Genomic DNA, 21,959 nt, shown 5'->3' with positions numbered 1-21,959 from the left:
ATCCCACAGTTTTTTGGACATCCTATAATATGGTGCTTTCTGTAATTTTTTTGACAGATTATACTACAACATGTATCAACAGACTATAATAAGGTGATTTTAAGCATTTCTCTGCATTTAAAAATGTTTGATCTTTTTTGACCCTTTTGGACATACTGTAAAGTGATTTGGGTTTTTCTTTTTTCATTTTTCCATATTTTACTATTATACGTATCAACCATTGACTGTAGGGTATCAACAGACTATAATAGTATAAATCTAAGCATTTCAGGGCATTTTAAAATGTTCAACTTTTTGGGAAATTTTTCGACATACTTTTATACTAGGGGCTTTTTCCCCCAATTTTTGACATCCCAAAATATAGGTTATTTTAGATAAATTAGACCATAATATGTATCAACAGACTATAAGGGCCATTTTTAGCCATTTTGGGCCTTTTTAAAAATCATCCTTTTTGACATTTTTCGACATACTACAGTATGGCTTTTTAAAACTTTTTGGACTATAATAGAGCCATTTTTAGCATTTTGGGGCCTTTTAAAAAAATGATTACATTTATGATGATTAAAAAAATGAAAAATGTTTTTGAAAAAGGAAAGCAATCTATTCCAGTCATCTAGGTATTATTCTCTTGCATTTTTGAAATTCATGGACAAACTGCACTATAAATAAAGTATGGCTTTTTAAAATTTATTTGGACATACTATAATATGGAGGTTTTTTTTTTCAAAATACTTTTGGACATACTATAGTACTACCAAAAATCTGATGGAACATTGTAATCCTGGCATCAGTTGGCTGATACAGTACAACTACAAAGGCAAAACACATAAAGCAGTAAAACTAAATGAATAATGTCATAATGGAGTTTCCAAATCCACATTTTCTGACACATTGTTCAATGTGGTGGAAGTGTTGTCAAGAGAATAATAAACCTGAATGGTTTATGAATTTCTTCTGTGTCAGGAATTACAAAATGTAATATAAAATGTTTCTGTCATACGATCATTATTTAAACGAAAATCCAATCAAATTTTATTTCTATACTTAATGAGTCGGAACACAATTTCCTGCTTCATCTCAATATATAATTGGGACTTTAAATCACAAGAGGAACAGATTCACATCTCAACTACTCATAAAAATCTGCAGCGTTTCGGTTTAAAATGCATAATCCAGGTCTAGTAAATTACCACCACGGGTCTCATAAAAAGTTAGAATCAAAAATAGATACAAGAATAACCACTACAGCCACTATTAAGAACACAGTATGATAACCAATAACCACATTTTAGTGGATACTGCAACTAAAAAAGTACATTTCATGAGACGCATTTACAAGTCAGAAATACTCTTCTTTAACTCTCTATGGTACAGTGTTGCCCTCAGGTCACATACCCATTTTTGGCCTGTCAAATTTCTACAATGAATGTTTTTCAGTGATGCAATACTTTAAAAATGAGGGAAGAGTATAAGGAACCAATAGCAATGCTTCAATTTGTCACATGACCTCCAGGAGGCCATATTGAAACCCTTTTTTGCTGACTTTTCCAAAGGAAACCGCTTTGTCATTTTGCGCCACAAAAAATCACTCAAAACGTAATTTCCTGGCCCTTTTCCATCTGGAAAAAATATATTCCTACTGATAGGTGAGTAAACCTTCATTTCTGATAGTTTCATACATTTAGACTGTTCAAGACATTCATGTCAATGGGTCGTTGGTTCAATGGTACAATGTTTCCTACAGGCAACATTCAGACAAGACACCGGTTAAAAAAGTTTCTTTTAAATTTAAAATGTTATGTATTGTACCCTGTTGAAGCTACTGAATCTTTTACACATGTTTATTAAATAAATTATGTTAAAATTCATTTTAAAAATGTTTTTCACTTGTGCACCGTTATGTTACAATGTTGCAACAAACCCCAAAAACTTCCAAATAAAGAAAAAAAGTAATTATAAAATTTCTTCAGATTTTGTTTATTTGGTCTATTTTAAAACAAAAAACACTCCAAGTGTTTTTTTTCCTAACTGGCATCATAATGCATACCATAAAGGGTTAATGGTGCAGTGGATACATTCACCTTTCAGCTTCTCTCACTGTCAGAATATATTCACTATTTGTTGGATCAACATGCAGGTGAGAAGTTTTGGAATCATCCAAGCTGAAAATTAAGCTTCTTTTTAATCAGAGAACAGACTTCCAAATGACATTGTGGATGGCCTCAGCGTTTACTGCATCTTCAGTCTGGAGAAAGGAGGTGTCTTTTACACCAAAGGCAATAATCTGGTGCTGGAAGACAAGAGAAGCGTGACATTGCATGTGCAGAGGGAGTCAGGACATTATATATATATACAGTAATATGAATTCACAAGCAAGTACTTGCTTGTGAATTCAAATAGGGAGGGTCCTTATTTGAGCACTGACAACTGAAGCTTTTCATTCTTATTCCACACTGTAAAAAATGTCTGTAGATTTTACGGTGAAAACCTGATAAACCATGACAGTAAACGACTGAAAAATGATAAATGGGTTAATTCAGTTTCAGTAACAATGAAACAGTGTAAATGTATATTTCAGCCAAAATATTATTTTTTACAGTTTTGTTTTTTGAAAAATACATTACTCCACTGTAAAATTCAGATTCAGATTCAGATTCAGATTTGACTTTATTAATCCCACAGTGGGGAAATTTCTTTGTTACAGCCGCAAAGTTTCACACAATTTTTAAGATAAAGATAAAAAATAAACAATCTAAGAAGAGACATTTAACAACAAACAAATATACAATAATGATAATATACTATATACAACTTAGTGCAAATTTAAGTGGAGAAATGTGCAGAGTGCAGATTTATGCATAAATGTTCAGGTTGTGCATAATCCAGTAATAATACACTGTAATATGTATTTAATGTAATATATATACAAGCCACCACTGTAATTTTTGCCTTTATCTTTTGTAAAAAATACTTTTTCTCACTGTTAAATGTACTAAATAAACACCATATCTATAACAAAAACATACTGTAACATTTAATGGTAAAATCTTTTTTAATAAACAAATAATGAAGCAGACAACAACTAAAACATCTCTCTGTCTGTGCATTTATATATTTTTTGTAACAGTCAGCTTCAAGCCAGAGACTCCTTGTAAAGTAATAACTTGCTAATTTGGGATTTGTCAGAAAAGACACAAAATTACCCCAAAAAAGAATCAAATTGACCAAAAAATTACATAAAATTAAGCAAGAAAGGACTCAAATTGACCACAAAATGACAAAAAATGACCAGAAAAAGACACAAAATAACCAAAAAGGCACACATTGACCACAAAATGACCAAAAAAAGACACAAAATGACCAAAAAAAGACACAAAATGACCAAAGAAGACACAAAATTACCAAAAAAAGACATGAAATGACCATAAAAGACTAAAACACATGAACACTTTAACACAGTGGAGACAGAGCTGACTTCCAAAATGATTTGACGACCCCCAGAAATCATCTCGCGACCCCAATTGGGGTCCCGACCCCAAGGTTGAGAATCGATGGGCTAGACTATTTTCTCAGCAATCTCCACTTTAGTAGCACTTACATACACCAAACTTTCTTTTCTATCTATATTATGAAGGTTTTACTGAGGGCTTGGTTTATACATAATTAATAGCCTGAATTATATAACATTTATTCCTTTTTTTGGTTTATTCTAACTGTAAAATAAAACAGTTGAGGTTAAAACATCACACATCTCCATTTTTTTTCTTGAATAAAAAAAAAGAAATGCTAAAGAACAAAAGGTTATTCAACATTGAACACTTGGGGAATAAATTCAGACCTCTGTGGGTGAAAGACAAGTTTGTTCGGTTTATTCAATTAATTATTCTTTTCTCACATAACTCAAGATCAGGACATGCTGTGAGTACAGTCTAACAGTGCCTTTAATTGTAATTTTTCAGGGCAAATTGATATTTTGTCCTCTCACTCTTTATCAGATTTAGATATCACATTTTATTTCTAAAACATGGCAAACTTGATGTTTTATCTGTTGTTTAAAAAAATGTTTATCCTAATCATCAGTAGTGTCTCTTTTTAATAAACTGATCTGAGACAAATACAGTAATCCCACTTTGTTAATGTTTAAGACAAAAATAATGGCACAAACAAAGCAGAGGTCATACATTAATACAGCTATTCTCAACCTTGGGGTCGGGACCCCAATTGGGGTCGGGAGATGATTTCTGGGGGTCGCCAAATCATTTTGGAAGTCAGCTCTGTCTCCACTGTGTTAAAGTGTTCATGTGTTCATGTGTTTTAGTCTTTTTGGTCACTTAATGTCTTTTTTTGGGGGGTCATTTTGTGTGTGTTTTTGTCATTTTGTGTCTTTTTTGTGTCTTTTTTGGTCATTTTGTTTTGTTTTTTTATAATTTTGTGGTCAATTTGTGACTTTTTTTTGGTAATTTTGTGCCTTTTTTGTCATTTTGTGTCTTTTTTGGTCATTTTGTTTCTTTTTTGGGTCATTTTGTATCTTTTTTGGTAATTTTGTGTCTGTTTGATCATTTTTTGGTAATTTTGTGTCTTTTTTTGATCATTTTTTGGTCATTTTGTTTCTTTTTTGGGTCCTTTTGTGTATTTTTTGGTCATGTTGTGTCTTTTCTGGTCATTTTGTGTCTTTTTTTGATCATTTTGTGGTCAAGTTGTGTCTTTTTTGGTCATTTTGTTTCTTTTTTTGGGTAATCTGAACTGTGCGTGTGAGATTGTGTTCAGTGAGCGGGGGGGGGGGGGGGCGGACAACATGCATGTTAAATTGGGGGTCGCGACTCAAAAAGGTTGAGAACTACTGCATTAATACACCACAATACACAGATCGGTTCATGCATTGGAATCAATGTGTGTATGTTGGAGGCCTCCTTACTCACTGTAAAAAATGTTTGTTGAAATTACAGTAAAAAACTGTCAAATTGCATCAGAAATAGGTCGTAAAATTAAACATTGTACATCACCGTAGTAGATACTTTTAATTACTGTAAATCAAAGAATAGTATAAAACTTTAAATTCTACCGCCATAAACTGTAGAAAACACAGTTTTGCTGTAAAAATATAAAATTTCCATGTAAAGTTAATGGAGAAATACCATGATGACACAATTATCCTGAAAGTAATGGGATTATTCTGTATAAATTACAGTTTTTTCTGATATTTACATTTACATACACTCACTGTATTTTTTTTACGGTGAAGTTCTGGCAACCACAGCTGCCGGTATTTTACCGTAAATTAAACACTTTTTTTACAGTGTACACTGTAAAAAAAAAAGTAGTTTTTACGGTAAAAAACCGGCAGCTGTGGTTGCCAGAACTTTACCGTGATAAATACGGTGCAACTTGTTCTAATATTACGGTAAAATGATATTAGCACTGTTGATTTCATGTTTAAGATTGCCATTTTATTCCATATTTTACCGTATAAATAAAACGTTTTTCCATTAAAAGAAACGCTGTTTTGCCATACAATTGACAAGAAAATACTTTATTATTGCCGCATAAATTAAAGATTTATTACAGTATATTTTTGTTAGATATATGGTGTTTAAAACAACAGTAAGAACAAGTATTTTTTACAAAAAATAAAAGCAAAAATTACAGTGATGGCTTATATATTAGCCTACAGTATATTGCCAGTGTATTTTACAGTAGAGTAATGTATTTATTTATTTATTTTAACTGTAAAAATACTGTTTGGGCTGATATATACATTTATAGTGTTTCATTGTTACTGAAACTGAATTAAACTATTTATCATTTTACGGTCTTTTACTGTCATGGTTTAGCAGTTTTTCACCGTAAAATCTACAGACATTTTTTACAGTGTACTTCATTGCATATATATAATTAAAACCTGTGACATTAATGAACAAGTGTTTCCTTGAGAAATGATAATTCTTACAACATCACTCATACCAGACACAAACCAAATATATATTGCAAAGGAAGCTTTATTGCCAGTGACAGAGGGGAAATATCCACAAAGGAAGTTTTTCCACAATATATTGTACTCTGATCTTGATTGAAACAGTCCAACATCGGCTTTAAAAGTACATACAGTATATTTCGCAAGTTACCATCGCGCTTGATAGTTACAGTCCTGCAGGTCTGAAGATATACGTTTCACCTCGACACAATGGCCAAATAAACACGTCCATTTATAATGTATCTTATATTCAATCATGATCACTGAACCAAGGTCTAACCATGCAGCTTGGGCATGTTCCTCCTTTGGCCGTGGAATATTTCCTATTAAACAGAACAACACGTCCATAAAGCCTCAGGCATGGCTTTTACAAGGATACGCTCACAGACACAATGGCACTTTATACAACTTGGAAAAGAATTGCACACAGAGCTTGCTGAACATATTTTATACTATAGTAACAAATAAATTGTTGGAAAACGGTACAGATTTCTTTTTACAGTTGATTTGGTTGCTTTTTAGCTGTTTCACCATTTCGGGTATTAGATAATATGAAATGGCCACCACAAAAAGCCACTGGACAACAACCAAGTGATTGTGACATCTGTGTAAAAACAATTCAATGTGCGGATGACTATGGCTTCTTTTTGAATTAGGTCGATGGAAGATCTGATTTCCAAAATAATAACTAAATTATTGTGTTATAAAAAAAACAAAAACAAGATCTATATTGCACTTTCCATCAACTCACAGGAAGAGTGTTGAATCTTTGAATGGTAGTAACACCGGCACATTAAGCCGCCTCAGAGCACTTGCATTGTTGTCATGGCAACACCACCATGATAGCCAGTACCCAGTGTGAGGGCATGGTGGGGGGGGGGTTATGTCTAGCATTACGTGGCAGATCATACATTATACACCTTGTCAGTATCAGTCGTAATGTGTGCCTTCACACAACGCAAAAAGACAACAACAACTTGAATACAGCATCAATTCTCTGGCGTGTGATTTTCAACAGGCGGTTTGAAAACATAAGTATCGTCTTGGAGCGCCGCTCGCTGTTGAAATTACACCCTCCATGTGACACGCTGCAGTATTAACAGTCCCCTCGCTGATATTTACATTGCGGGTTACTGGAGTGCAAAGACGGAAAGTAAATAATTATTCTTTGGTTCAAAATGATATAAATATATTTAAGTTGTGTGTGCAGACGCCTGCACAACACCCTACATGATAGAATCTGCAATAAATCTACTTTTTATATCTATCCTAAAATCTTAATAATCTCTTTTCTGGTGACATCGTGACAATATAGATGATAAATTAACTCTAAGAAAGGCCACATACTGTATGTCGCTATTGTAAGTGTATGCACACTGTGATGATGTGTTTTTGATAATGAATACATGTATCCTGTAGGGCTTATATAATATGCATTTCTTATGACACATTCACAATGCATGAATCACAGGGAGCACAGCTTGGATAAAACAGCGATGTTACATGAACATCCCACTTGATCAGACATTAATAACTGACTTGCACCTTCCTTTGTATCAATCATGCAAAACAAAAATAAATATCTATTAGTATAAGTATGAAAATAATCACCACTACAGCCATACACACACACACGTACTGTATACGTATTGAGATATATACACAAACTTCAAACTGCACGATAGTCCACAGTTTGAACAATATCTAAAGGTACACATCAAAAATAGGAAACAGAAAAAAGAGGGGTAGGGGGGCAAAAAATAAAAGATCCATAGCCGGGCCAAACGGATAGCACAGAGCAGCACTGAAGGCACAATCTGCTTTATACACCATCAACAAAAGCCCCAAATTAAAAACCACAGCTACTGAAACATAGGTGACCTATACAAGCACACAAATCAACAGGTCAACAAGTAGACAGTACATTTTGACACTGCATAGAGTTAAAAACACAGTCCAGGCCAGCCAGCACTCAGCTGTACCGAGCTCATGTCACCAAGATCTGATTCTAGCTATTAGCATCCACACACACACATATATAATGTCTGCGCTTGTGTTCAGCTAAGGTACGTCGTTGTTATCTAGACTCTGAGGCTCCCACTCTTTCTCCTGGGGGACTCAGTTGGCCTGGACTGGTTTTGGACCCACTGCAACGCCGTTACAGTCGAGAATGTACTGCAGACAACCTTGAGGCGGGTGGGCCGGATTCTTAGTGGGTTCACCGACAATTTCTCCCTTCTGGCCAGTTCCCTAAGGAGACAAAGAGATAACTCATCAACAACAATGCCATTATTTGACTCTATATTAACATTGGCCGCGTTTCCCAGTTTCGCTCTTATCGCTTAAGAAGCTCTTAAGCGCTAAGAGCGTCTTAGGGACGCTCTTAAGAGCGCTGTGAAAGAAGGAAGTGTTTCCCAGAGTCGTTCTTAGCTTAAGAAGATCTTTCACTAAGAAGGAAGTGTAAGATCGCCCTGACCCACTCTTAACAGCCTTCTTAGCGACCAAACACTCAGTGCAGCCGCATCAGGGAAAGTTATATCGGAAACAAAGGAATACTAAAACCCTGCGTAATGATGCTGCAGAACACTGACGCAAGAAAAATAATAGCATAAGAAGAAAAATAACGATACAAAAATAAAGAATTGCCCATGTGTTCCTGTAGCTACATAAATAAAATAAATCATCATTACTATCACTCCTTACGTTTTCATACACATTCGGCATCTGCATATGAGTTTACAGTAGCTATAAAAACAACAACCTTGTGGTATTTTACAGATATGAGGGAAACTGACAGGTGTAATTGAACTCAGCTGGAACCTGAAGTGATTTATATTTCAGCACCACGGTGGTGGACAGCTCCCACTAAGAGCTTCTTAAGAAGCTTCTTTGGCGGGATCTTAAGAAGGCAGTTAAGAACGCATCTGGGAAACACCCCTATCTTAGCGCTCCTTCTTAGCCGAACCCTTCTTAAGAGCCTTCTTAAGTCCTTAAGAACGAGCGAATCTGGGAAACGCGGCCATTATCTTTCAATCAATCAGGAAAACTTTATATTATAGCAGGGGTGTCAAACTCAAATACACAATGGGCCAAAATGTAAAACTTTAATAAAATCGCGGGCCAACATATATATATATATATATATACCAAACATGTTTTGCTTTAACATTAACCCTATAAAGCCTGAACCATGAAATAATTGCCAGAAAATTCAATTTTTTTAAAACCGAGTGCTTATTAACTTGCTGACGAATTTTAAAAAATAAATAAATTGCATATTTGAATTCTAATTTGTATCATATTTGATACATCAGGTCTTTTTGTGCAATTTGTTGCTCACAGTTTGTTTTTCTTGAACTAACAAAAACATCAAACAACAACATTTTTAACTTTTCCTTTTTCCTCAAACATGCAAAATACATATTTTTTCCATATAACACAACATCATACATCTGCTGATACGAAGTTTTTTAATGCAGCAATGACTGATCCACTCGTGGAACCTGCATATCATTTTTGCTACATCCGGTATTTTTGTGCAATTTGTTGCTCAGTTTGTTCATCTTCAACACATGTATACATCAGGTTTTTGATGATGTATAGGTCTCAAAAATTACTGTATCTAATATGATACACTTGGCTTTATAGGGTTAAATATGGAACCAGCAACGCTTATAAACATACAATATATAACTAAATAGTGCAGACATGCAAAATCAAATTTCAAATAAAAAACACATCAATGTCATTGATTTATTAAATAAAAATTAAATAAAAATCGTATGCCTCTTTTCTGTTTGCATCCTTCTGATTTGAATATCAAAATCAACTTTTTCAACAGGTTAATAAATTCTGCCTTTCTTTTCTCCATTTTTGGGAAGGGGTAGCTGGGAGACAGCTCTAGCTTGAGGTTGCTATGACGACTGTCACAGAGGAGCGTTTCTGGGTCCTGTCCTGATTGACGCGCCAAAACAACAGCAGGGCATTGTGGGATTTGTAGTATTAGCTGTAAATATGTCTTATACTACCGGCGGGTCAGCTTTTATAGTACAATAATAATACAATAATTTGGTATTGCCTCGCGGGCCAAATAAAATTACACTGTGGGCCAAATTTGGCCCGCGGGCCGGAGTTTGACACTCCTGTATTATAGTATTTGTCATACAGCTAAGCTCAGTTTAAAGCGCTTTAAAGATGACTGACAAGTTGATAATAAGACAAAACAAAGTGTAGTTCATAAAAACAAAAAAAGACAAAAGAGACAAAGGTAGACGAATCAATAGAAACGATGAAAATGTAATAAAAAATATTTAAGAGCCTTGAGAGTAATGGTAGTAAGACCAAGTGAAATAAAATATAGATTTAAGAAGAGACAACCAGAGTAAAAACAAAAGACAATGACAATAACAGTAAATCAAAAGATTAGACTGATACTAAATAAAATTCAATAAAGACAGTAAAAAAGAAAAAGAAAGTCAATGGGTGACATGAAAGTATTAAAATAACGGATTAAATAAAATAGAGTATAATTTTACAAGATAAACACAATGAAATAAGTCAGTTAAATAATAAAGAAAACATCTATAAACCATTCTTATTCAATCATCTGGCTGACTTATAAAAGGTAGGTATTAAGCTTATGTTTAAAACTTTTAACATAGAGACTGTTCCAACTAACGGACTTATGCCAGAGGACCTGAGTGGCCGTACTCGTTCACACACCGCAAGAATGTGAGATAAACTGGTACAAGACCATGAAGTGCTGTTAACAGGGTTCGTACACTTTTTCAGTAGTAAATTCAAGCATTTTTCAAGGACTTTCAAGGTCCATTTTCAAGCTTTTCCAGTATCTTACACCGGTTGCAAACTGCATGTTTTAGATGAGTACTGTGAAGGAAATTTGGTGTTTCCCACATGGTGGGAAGTAGGCGTCGACCTACTTGGTATTCAAGACACAAGGCATTGTGGGAACTGACTCTGTGAACTTAACAATTCTAACACCATGACTGAGGGGAATGTGTTGACCAGTGGGCTCTGTCCTGATGTGATGCATAGGGCAGAAAGATAGGGCCGCATTGAGTCTTGTTGAAAAGCCAATGCTGAAAAGTGCAACAGTCATAAGTCGAGCGGTGTACGGGACTTTGTTGTATTGTAAAATAGCCATTTGGGATTGTGCGGTGTATGGAACACGAATGTGCTAATAAAACTTGCTGAACAGAGTATTGAGTGCTTTGTTTTTGGCCAGCTCACCCATTAACTTAGTGCAGTTGTCAAAATTGCCACGACAGTACTTACATACTAAAAAGGGGGAGATTTCACTTAACCATACCAACAGAGATGGTGTTACACTTTAAGAAGGAACGGTCTTCATTTCAGATAGGCTACTCATTATTTTTTACATTGAACATGTGATTATCTATAGTCTATAGATGGATATAGTCAGATTGCAAGAGAAATACAGTAAGAATTTCAAGCATTTACAAGCACTTTATCCAAAATCCAAGCACTTTTTAAACCTTGACATATAAATTCAAGCATTTTCAAGGATTTCAAGCACCCGTCAAACCCTGTGTTAAACTTTTTTAAATCTCTGTGCCTGTGGGTGACGTACCTGTGATGGCTGTATGGTGGTGGGTCTCTGGGGAGCATTAGCTTCGTTCTCTGCTGATTGGTTCATTTTTGCCAGCACCATGTCAGCGATGAGCTGCCTGTCCTCGGCCTGGTGTTCCCCCACCAGGGGCATGGAGGAGCCCACCACCTGCACCACACGGAGGACAGTTATAGCAGAGATAGATGTCAACACATTAATACACAGCAAAAACTGGAGTGTTGAATCAACTCCCACAGAGTCAATTTTAACACTTTTTGAGGGTTTATATAGCTCGACACTCTACAGCAGGGGTCTCAAACTCAAATTACCTGGGGGCTGCTAGAGGCAGTATCAAAATGACCAAAAAAAACATAAAATTACAAAAAAAAGACAAAAATTACAAAAAAATACACAAAATGACAAAAGACACAAAATAACCAAAAAAATTCATAGAGTGACCAAAAAAAGACACTAAAATATTTTAAAAAGACACAAAATGACCCAAAAGACAAAGGAATTATGAAAAAAGACACACAATTATTTTAAAAAGAGACACAAAATGACCAAAAAAGACAAAGAATTACCAAAAAAAGACACAAAATGACCCAAAAAAGACACAAAATTACCAAAAAAAACACACAAAATTACCAAAAAAGACACAGAATTACCAAAAAAAGTAATTAAAGGGACCTTCCACACACAACACGGTAAAGTGCCATTCATATAAAACTCACATTAAACTTTCATATCAAGATGGGGGCCACAAAATATCGTCATGAGGGACGCAATTGGCCCGCGGGCCGCGAGTTTGAGACCCATGCTCTACAGAGTTAAATTAACATTTTCAAAATAGTTAATTATTTAACACTGTGCCAAGAGTTACTTTTTAACTCACTAAACTGGGTTAAATTAACACTACATAGTTTAAAAAATAATAACTAATACAACAATTATAATGACAGAATAATTAATTCCAAGAAAAATACATTTTCAAAAACAGCATTTATTTTAAGGACCCCCCCCCCCCCCCCCATGCAGTCAATTAAATCATAATAAACAAAGGTATAATGTACAAACTTTCATCTGCAGCACCGTATGAGCTTTGACCGTATGAACAAACTGACCAAATAAGACACAAATTGACCACAAAATGATCAAAAAAGACACAAAGTGATCAAAAAAGACACAAAATGACCAAAAACGACACAAAATGACCAGAAAAGACACAAAATGACCCAAAGAAGAAACAAAATGACCCAAAGAAGAAACAAAATGACCAAAAAAAGACACAAAATGACCAAAAAAAGACACAAAATAACCAAAAAAAGGAAACAAAATGACCAAAAAAGACACAAATTGACCACAAAATTATCAAAAAAGTCACAAAATGACCAAAAAAAAGACATTAAGACTAAAGTTGAGATGCTTTTTACATCTCTACAGAGTTAATTTGCTTGGGCTTGAATAACTCTGTTAAATAACTCCAACACTGAACACCATTTGAATCAGAATGTGTTAAAATGACACTTTGAGAGTGGAAATCAACTCTGACATGTTTAACCCTGAAATTTCAACACTCCAGTTTTTGCTGTGTACACTTGACCTGAAGCTACAGGTTTCAGCATGTCCTAGAAATGATCCTAGACTCCTACCTCTGTGATGAAGTCTTTGCCATCTTTCCCATGGATAGCTTTGACTGCACAAATTTCCAGACCCCCGAAAATCTCTGAGCAGGTGTCGACCCACAGCTTGTACCTAAAAAAAACAATGTTTAACACATGGCTCGATGAAACACCACGGGCTCATTATCACAACTGATTTCAACAGGTTAACACTCCAGCAGTTGCTCACTAATAATCCACATGTAGCAGAATTAATTAACCTTTTCTTATATTATTATGTGCTGTAAACCAGAGGGGGTATAAATAATAAACTAATGACATTTTCTTCCTGTCATCTACAGGACATTAATTTATTGGCGACAAAAAATTGGTGTTTTTATGTATTATAAACAAAAAAAGGTGTGAATTAAGAACTAAAGACATTTCTTACACCTTAAGGTAATTAAGGAATGTGTCCAGTCTTTTTTATGGGCTGCAAACAAGATAGGGTGTAAATAAGGAACTGAAGAAACTTCCTACCATTATCACTTAAAGAACTTTAATGTATGTGACGGGTTATTTTTGTTATTTTATGTGCTTTTTCTATTTTTTTTTATTTTTGTTATTTTATGTGCTGTAAACAAGACATTTTAATCTGTGCCCTACATCTCCTGAACTTTCTTTTTTCTTTCTCTTCAATGGTTTCCTTGTTAAATCTATTTTTGTTTGTTTGTTTTCTTTTTTTCTGTATAATTTGCCCTTATCTCTTTGTAAAAATATATGAAACTAATAATAATAATGCTGTAAAAGCATGCCTTTTGAAACTTTAAATGAAAACTGTAATCATCCTTTATTCCAAAAACATATTTCCTTCCTTACATCAAAATAAAACACTTGTATTTGAGTGAAGGATCTTTGTTCAAAACTCACCGATCAGTCATGGCCACCCGCTCGAGCATCGCTGAGCCAGTATTGGTCTTCCAGTTCCCAGATATAGACGTTCTCCTGGAATGTGTAAGAAAAGTTACAACAGTTTTGTGTCTCATTCAGTGGTAAAGTTGAATTAACCCGTAAGAACCCATGGTGACACGGGTGTAACAAACACTTTAAATCTTCTAGAATCTCCTATATTCAGCTTTATGCTTCACATTAACTCATTAAATCCCTAAACGACGTATAATCAACACCCTGGTGTGGTGGACATGAAGTGACGTCTCCAAAATGTGGCTTTGACTGGAAACAGAAATTTGAAACATTTCAAAAAGCTTATTTTTTGTTACGAGATACCATGATGTGTGAATGAATGACACAATAGCCCTAAAAAATAACAGGATTATTCAGTCTAAATGACATTTTTTGCTGATATTTACATTTAAATTTAGAATAGAAAACCCCCTCACTGTAATTTTTACGGTGAGGTTCTGGCAACCACAGCTGCCGGTATTTTTCCGTAAATTAAACAGATTATTTTTTACAGTGTATATATGTCACATCACAGATCTTTGACATTTAGGGGTAGTATTTTTTTTTTTTTTTAAACATCCAATCCAATCCAATCCCCTTTATTTATATAGCACAATTTTAGCAAACACAAGGTGTCCAAAGTGCTGCACAAACAATAAATACATAACAAAATACAAAGAGATGTAGTAAACAATAGAACAGTAAGATGCAATAAATTAAAAATGGGATAAAAATAAATAAAATAAAATGTAAAATGTACTGCCCGCACAAAATAAAATATGCATGAATACAATAAAAACAAAAAATCATAAAATCATAAAATCAACATAAAATCAACACTCTACGTGGTGTTAAAAGCCAACGAGAAGAGGTGGGTTTTAAGAAGAGATTTAAAATGTGGTCCACTTATAGAACACATCCTTTAAGGATAGGTCTGGGTTCCTATGGGTTACGATAAGTGTAACTATACGTACATGTAGGCTTTGTAGTCAGTGCCAATCTTCTGGATTCTGATGTCGTACTTGGAGTCGATGAGAGGTTCTGTGGTGGTGTACGTCTGGGTGAGAGCCACGACACTGGCTATGTCCTGGAATTTACTGTGATTGTCCACCTTAACCTGTACACAAAAACAGACAAATGAGACAGAACCAAGCAAAAATACCCAGGATTTAACCCATAAGAACCCATGGTGACACCCATGTGTCAAACACTTTTAATCTTCTAGAATCTCCCATATTCAGCTTTATGCTTCACCTTAACTCATTAAATCCCTAAGTGACGTAAACTGTGTGACTGGAAACAGAAATGTAAAAATAGCTAATTTTAAAAAGCTTATTTTTTTGTTACGAGGCTAAGTTTAAACCCATTTAACAATTCTAATCCGTTAATAGGGTGTGCTGTGTTGCATTTAACTTGTTCTGATCACATTTCCTGAACAAATTAAAGTCACAATTTTGATAAATGTTATGGAGATGCAAACAAAAAGGCAAATTTGTGTCTCTGTACGCAGAAAATGTGTCTAGTTTTTTTCTATTTTAAAATAAAAAAAATATCATAAACATAAATACCATAAACGCCCATTGTAACGTATGTATGTCACATCAAAGATATTTGACAGTTAGGGCTAGTATTTTTTTTTAAAACATCAGAAATGTGTTCTATGTGGTCCACTTATAGAACACATTCTTTAAGGATAACTGGGTCTGGGTTCTTATGGGTTAAAAAGGCAGCTGGCATCTTATTGACATTGTGATGCAGACAAATGCATGCTGATACTTTGATGAAACTCCAACTGCTTGATAGTGTATATATTAAATATTCCCAAAGCAAATAGAAGAAGAAATATAACAATAAATGCACTGCAAGAGAAACAATGTCTGTACCTTTCCAATACCAGAGTGGGCATGTCCAATCTTCACAACAACAGGGAATGATGGCATGCTGACCTAAAGTAAGAAAGTATAGAGTTATTTTCTTTTAAATTTCAATATTTTTAATTTTCAGAAAAAACAGATGTGTTACAAAAGCAGACATTTAAAAGAAAAAATATATATATATACATAAACATGTGGGGGGAGATAATATATAACATTTTCTATATATAACATTATATATATATATATATATATATATATACACACTACTGGGTAAAAGTTTTAGAACACACCAACTTTTCCAGAATTTAATTGAAAATGATGCAGTTTAATGTCTCAGTGTACTCTGAAATTAATGCACATTTGCAATATTTAAAATTCTTTATTGAGCATGATAGTGTTTTGAAAGTAAAAAAAAGATTCAAAATCACATTTTATGTTTGACTAAAGGACTAAAAAAAGACACAAAATGACCAAAAAAAGACACAAAATGACTTACAAAGACATGAAAAGAATTCAAAAATGGACAAAATAGCCCAAGACTCCATAGAGTTAAGTTGTTAACCCATTTCTTGTTCCCTGAAAAAGGCCTACTTGTATAATTCTGAAATGTACATTATTTTCCAGTTTTGGTTAAGCTTACCTTTTTTTATTTACCTCTGGCAGTTCACCACTTACCTTTGTACCCTTTCAAGCTGTTCATTTGACTTGAACTGCTTGAATTTCAATAAAAAAATGGAAAAATTGGGGTGTTCTAAAACTTTTGACCGGTAGTGTATATACATGATATATACACACACGGTGTCATACAAGCATATATACACATCTATATAAACAGACATATGCACATACATATATACAGACAGACATACAAATATACACACCTACTCATTTACTTGCATATATGTAAACCGAACCGTATATACTGAGTTATTATCTTTTATTCTGCTTCATACTTTCATATTGGATTTGTAAATGATCTGCCCAAACTTTGTCTAATGTCAAACAAATATCGTAATGATCTTTGGGTTCTCACCATCTCCTTGTAGTTGGGGTAGAAGGTCTGCTCGATCAGAGGGAACTTCTCGGCGCCCAGCTTCCTGTGGGTGTTGATAAGTTGGGCAAACTAGACACACAGAAGAGGTAAATAAATCAGGTATGATTCATAAATCATTTCCCAGCAAGCTGTGGTTATTTACTTGACATTATACAATGCAGACAGAGAGTAGATCATTATTATTGTCCCTGCTGCATTGCTCTGCAGTAAAGCTGTCCCCGGCTGCTGAGTGCCTACCGCCCATGGCTTGTCACACAGATTGTAGATGGACTCCAGTGAGTTGATGCATGGGACGGCGCCATACTGCAGGCCGATGATCAGGTTGCGAAAATCTTCATTCTGGGTCATACTGAAGGCGTGCTGACGAACGAGGACGAAGTCTGGCTTGAACGACCTGGAATATTAAATTATGGGTGAGACGTGACAAATATCTGAGCAGAAAATGACAAACTGTGAAAACTGTTGCATGAATCAGGAACTCAGCAGTGGGTGGATATACACAACATCCCTGCTGATTAAAACTGAACTAATTTATGACATTGGTGGATAGATAGATAGATAGATAGATAGATAGATAGATAGATAGATAGATAGATAGATAGATAGAAAATTGGTGTTTTTATGTATTATAAACAAAAAAAGGTGTGAATTAAGAACTAAAGACATTTCTTACACCTTAAGGTAATTAAGGAATGTGTCCAGTCTTTTTTATGGGCTGCAAACAAGATAGGGTGTAAATAAGGAACTGAAGAAACCTCCTACCATTATCACTTAAAGAATTCTAATGAATGTGACGGGTTCCTTTTGTTATTTTATGTGCTGTGAACAAGAGATTTTAATCTGTGCCCTACATCTCCTGAACTTTCTTTTTTCTTTCTCTTCAATGGTTTCCTTGTTAAATCTATTTTTGTTTGTTTGTTTTCTTTTTTCTTCATAATTTGCCCTTATCTCTTTGTAAAAATATATGAAACTAATAATAATAATGCTGTAAAAACATGCCTTTTAGACAGATAGATAGATAGATAGATAGATAGATAGATAGATAGATAGATAGATAGATAGATAGATAGATAGATAGATAGATAGATAGATAGATAGATAGATAGATAGATAGATAGATAGATAGATAGATGGATGGATGGATGGATGGATGGATGGATAGATAGATAGATAGATAGATAGATAGATACATAGATAGATAGATAGATAGATAGATTACTTTATTCATCCCCGAAGGGAAATTCGGTTGTCACAGCAGTCCGGTATTCAAGTACAATAAAATACAATAGAATAAAATACTGAGGTAGCATAAATAAAAACAACAATAGAAAAAAACACAGAATAGAACAAGAACACTTAAGAAGTTAAAAAAGAACATCAGTTGGTAGGATGGTTGGCAAGATGATGGTAATAATTAAACTTGTGATATGATGCAACAATGCTATAGTGACTAGACGGTATATATAATAATAATAATAATAATAATAGTACAGTATATAATATATATAATATAATATGTAATAATAGATAATAAACAATATAGAAATAAAATGAAAAATATAAATAAAGTAATTATAAGTAAAATAATATGATATATAATAATAATAGTAATAATAATAATAATAATAAATAAGGCTAGTAAGGCCGGTATAATAATAATAGTAGTATATTACAGTATATAGTAATAATAGTAATAATGGCATCTTTACTCCTTTTCTGTCTCTTGTGTGTTTGACTGTGTGTGTCTCACCTGATAACCTTGGTGCCGTTTCTGAGAACTTGCATGTTAACGTTGCAGGTCCCGTTAGCATGAGCCACCACGTTTATCTCGTTGAATTCAGCCTGAGGAGTCAATGATTAGAGAAGCATGAGCACAGAGCACTTAAAACTTCTCTTTACATAAGTACTCAAAATGGATTTGACTGGCTCCATGAAACGTACCTGCTCCACTTTGATGTCATAATCCCCATGTAGTTTCTTTCCCCGGAATAATTTTGCCCTGGTTAAAACAGAAACCCAGACAATACATTAACTTTTAGTGTAATTTCCAATGAATTACCAATCCAAATGCAAGCCTTGCGTTATCACTTTACAACCTGGAATATAAATTCATGTTAAATATATCTCATTTTTGCTGAGTTTATTATGGACGGTTCAGAGCAGACAAATGTTCCCTTTCACGCTCTTGTAACTGCTAATACACAGCCTCTCTAACACTTCTTCCCTTCAATCTGGCAGTGAGGATAGTGATAAATTATTACAACACTTTTCCAGGCTGCATAATTTTAAAAGGCAAGCCTCTCCACATAGACGCAGACGGAAATAAGCATTTTCTACACCAGCAGGACCGCCAGCGGGGTTAACAAAGGACAGCACAGTGAGGCAGCAGTCCTAAAGAGTTCTGACCAAGAGCAAAAGGACAGCTTACATCACACCACTTCCTAAAAGTCTACACTGGTTGCCAAAAAGCCACAGAATTTATATCAGACTTTATTACTTATAGCAAAGACGTCACACTGTTGTACGGAACCAATCACGGAGGCCACTGAAGTCAGCTTTTATGGTTTCTTTTACAGATTGAAAGTGAGCAAATTTCTGAGGAGATAATAACGAGGACAAGGACGAGGAGGAAGAGAGCCAAATTTTTAATTATAGCTTTTTTGTGGAAACATGGCTGCTACTTCTGTACGGGGTTGGAGCCAGGAGTGTTGGTGACGCGAATGGCTTCACTGAACACACATTTTATCAGACATTTCTGCATGCAAAGGGAATCAGAATCAGAATCAGAATCACTTTATTAGTCCCTTGAAGGGAGATTTGTTTTGCAGCAGGACACACAAGACAAGGTACACAACGATACAAGACAAGGTACACAACGATAACATAACATAATAAGACCCAATAAATATCTAATAAAACACAGTCAAAGAAACGCCATACGCATATATAAAATCACTGACATGTTCGTTGCAGAGCTGATACCCCTAAATGGAGAGTTACTACCTAGTATAGGTAAAAAGTGCAATGTGCAGATGTGCAAGAAACAGACTTGTGAAGATGAGCAATTAGAGGACTACTTTCTATTAGTTAAATAAATGGCAGTTGGTATAAATGAGACCTGGAGTCTTTAAGTCCTCCACCTAGGGGCCCTGAGACGACAAGAGCTCAAATTCATTCAGAAGAGGATGATGAGGACAATCCATAATGGCGCTAGCCTTCCTCAGGACCTGTCTGTTATACAAGGGATGCTTTTAACTAGATCCGTCAGTGTGTCCGTGTTTGTGTTCACAGAGGGACTCCAGGATTGTTGGCGAATGTCAAAAAAAAAAGGCGAGTGACAGAGGAGTTGCATTAATTCTGACATAATTGTTTGGACTGATGTCGCTTTGCAAAATATCAGATCTGGATCTAAGAAAAAACACATATTAAAGCGACCCAAATCAGAAATGAAAAGCTCTGATTCAATGTGATTTGTGCTGTTACACATTCTTAGTTGAGTGGAGAGTGGAGTGCTAGTGGGGCCCAGAGCAAAACGTAAACAAGGAGAAGAGGCTTTTAGTCATTATGCTGCACAGTGCTGGAACAAACTGCTTGCTGGTTGAAGGAATTCTCCAACCATTGCAGTTTTTAAATACAGAATGATTATTGTTCTCAAGCACTTTCACCTAAATATTTTTATCATATCTCTCATTGGCATCATAGTATTATGATTGTATTGATATTATTTATTAGGGACCGAGCACTTACAGTGCGAGGACCCTATTGTAATTGGTCCGTTTATTATTATTATTATTCTCCTTCCCAAAAGTAAATCGCTAATTTGGAGGCTTTATCATATTGAAAAACTCACCATTTTTGGAATATACATTAATCTCCGCTGAAATTTACGTATTCTAGTTTGTATTATTATCTGTTTATTTATTATATATTATTTTACTCTTTGATTCTCCTTTTTAAAAATGTATCTCTGAACATAATTAGAGGCCTAGATAAGTATTTTTTATTTTTTATTTATTTTTTTAAATTATTTTTATTAACGAAGAAACAAAGAAAAGAACAGTGGATTACTTATTAGGAGCCACAATATGAAAACAAAACGCTAAAACACAATTCTAGACAACAAAGACTCAGGAACATATTTACAAATTAGACAATGTACACACAAATAACATACAAAGAATAATATAAAGGATAACCACAACAACAAAAAATGAAGACTGAATGAGACTGGTAATATACACAGATTCCAGGATAAAAAGAGAATCATATGAGGCGTTAACTAAATTCAAAGTAACCCTTGGACCACAGCGATAGCTTTAGACCAGTTGATTATAGTTTCAGGTCTAGCATTATTAATCCTGGCTGTTGACCTCTCAAGAAGACAGACATCAAAAAACAATAAAAGCCAGGTTCTCTTGACATTCATGACAGGTTCAAACCAGTTCTTTATAATGGTTTTCTTGGCAGCCGTAGAAGCTGCTAATATTATTCTTTTCTGCTGAAATGAAACTAAAATGTTGGGATTAGATCCAATAAGATATAGAATAGGACATAAGGGAAAAACTTTATCTATAATAGTGTTAGTAATATAATTTATATATTTCCAAAGAGGTTTGACAACTGAACAGGACGAAAACATATGTAGCAAGTCTCAAGTAGCAAGTATTTTTTACTTCAGCCTACTCCCTTTTTTTCGGACCAAAATGATATGAGGAAATGCGTAGTGAATATTAACTTAACTGGTTCTTATATCTATCTTTTTACTTAGACGGGGCAGATGCATGTATATGTATAGGGTTATATATACTGTATCTGTGTAAATGTTTATGTACATCTGTATAATGGTGTCTATTTGAGTATGTGTATGTATATGTATATGCATCTAGCCTACGCTGCTGTC

General features: G+C 34.5%; 1 protein-coding gene across 1 annotated transcript in view; it reads right to left on the bottom strand.

Annotated features, from left to right (window-relative positions):
• Window positions 1–5,979: 5,979 nt before the first annotated feature.
• syn2a (synapsin IIa) overlaps window positions 5,980–21,959 on the bottom strand; it is a 28,093-nt gene continuing 12,113 nt past the window's right edge. The window contains exons 2-11 of the mRNA XM_059333918.1: window positions 19,001–19,058; window positions 18,810–18,901; window positions 17,297–17,453; window positions 17,039–17,128; window positions 16,012–16,074; window positions 15,103–15,245; window positions 14,096–14,170; window positions 13,217–13,319; window positions 11,586–11,732; window positions 5,980–8,224 (exon numbers count right to left, since the gene is read on the bottom strand). Of these exons, the coding sequence (XP_059189901.1) occupies window positions 8,093–8,224; window positions 11,586–11,732; window positions 13,217–13,319; window positions 14,096–14,170; window positions 15,103–15,245; window positions 16,012–16,074; window positions 17,039–17,128; window positions 17,297–17,453; window positions 18,810–18,901; window positions 19,001–19,058 (1,060 nt within the window). The 3' untranslated portion in view covers window positions 5,980–8,092. The remainder of the gene's footprint in view (window positions 8,225–11,585; window positions 11,733–13,216; window positions 13,320–14,095; window positions 14,171–15,102; window positions 15,246–16,011; window positions 16,075–17,038; window positions 17,129–17,296; window positions 17,454–18,809; window positions 18,902–19,000; window positions 19,059–21,959) is intronic.

Source organism: Centropristis striata, chromosome 5, assembly GCF_030273125.1.
Source record: "Centropristis striata isolate RG_2023a ecotype Rhode Island chromosome 5, C.striata_1.0, whole genome shotgun sequence".
In the NCBI taxonomy this organism is placed as follows: domain Eukaryota; kingdom Metazoa; phylum Chordata; class Actinopteri; order Perciformes; family Serranidae; genus Centropristis; species Centropristis striata.
This window is presented reverse-complemented; position numbering and strand designations above follow the sequence as displayed.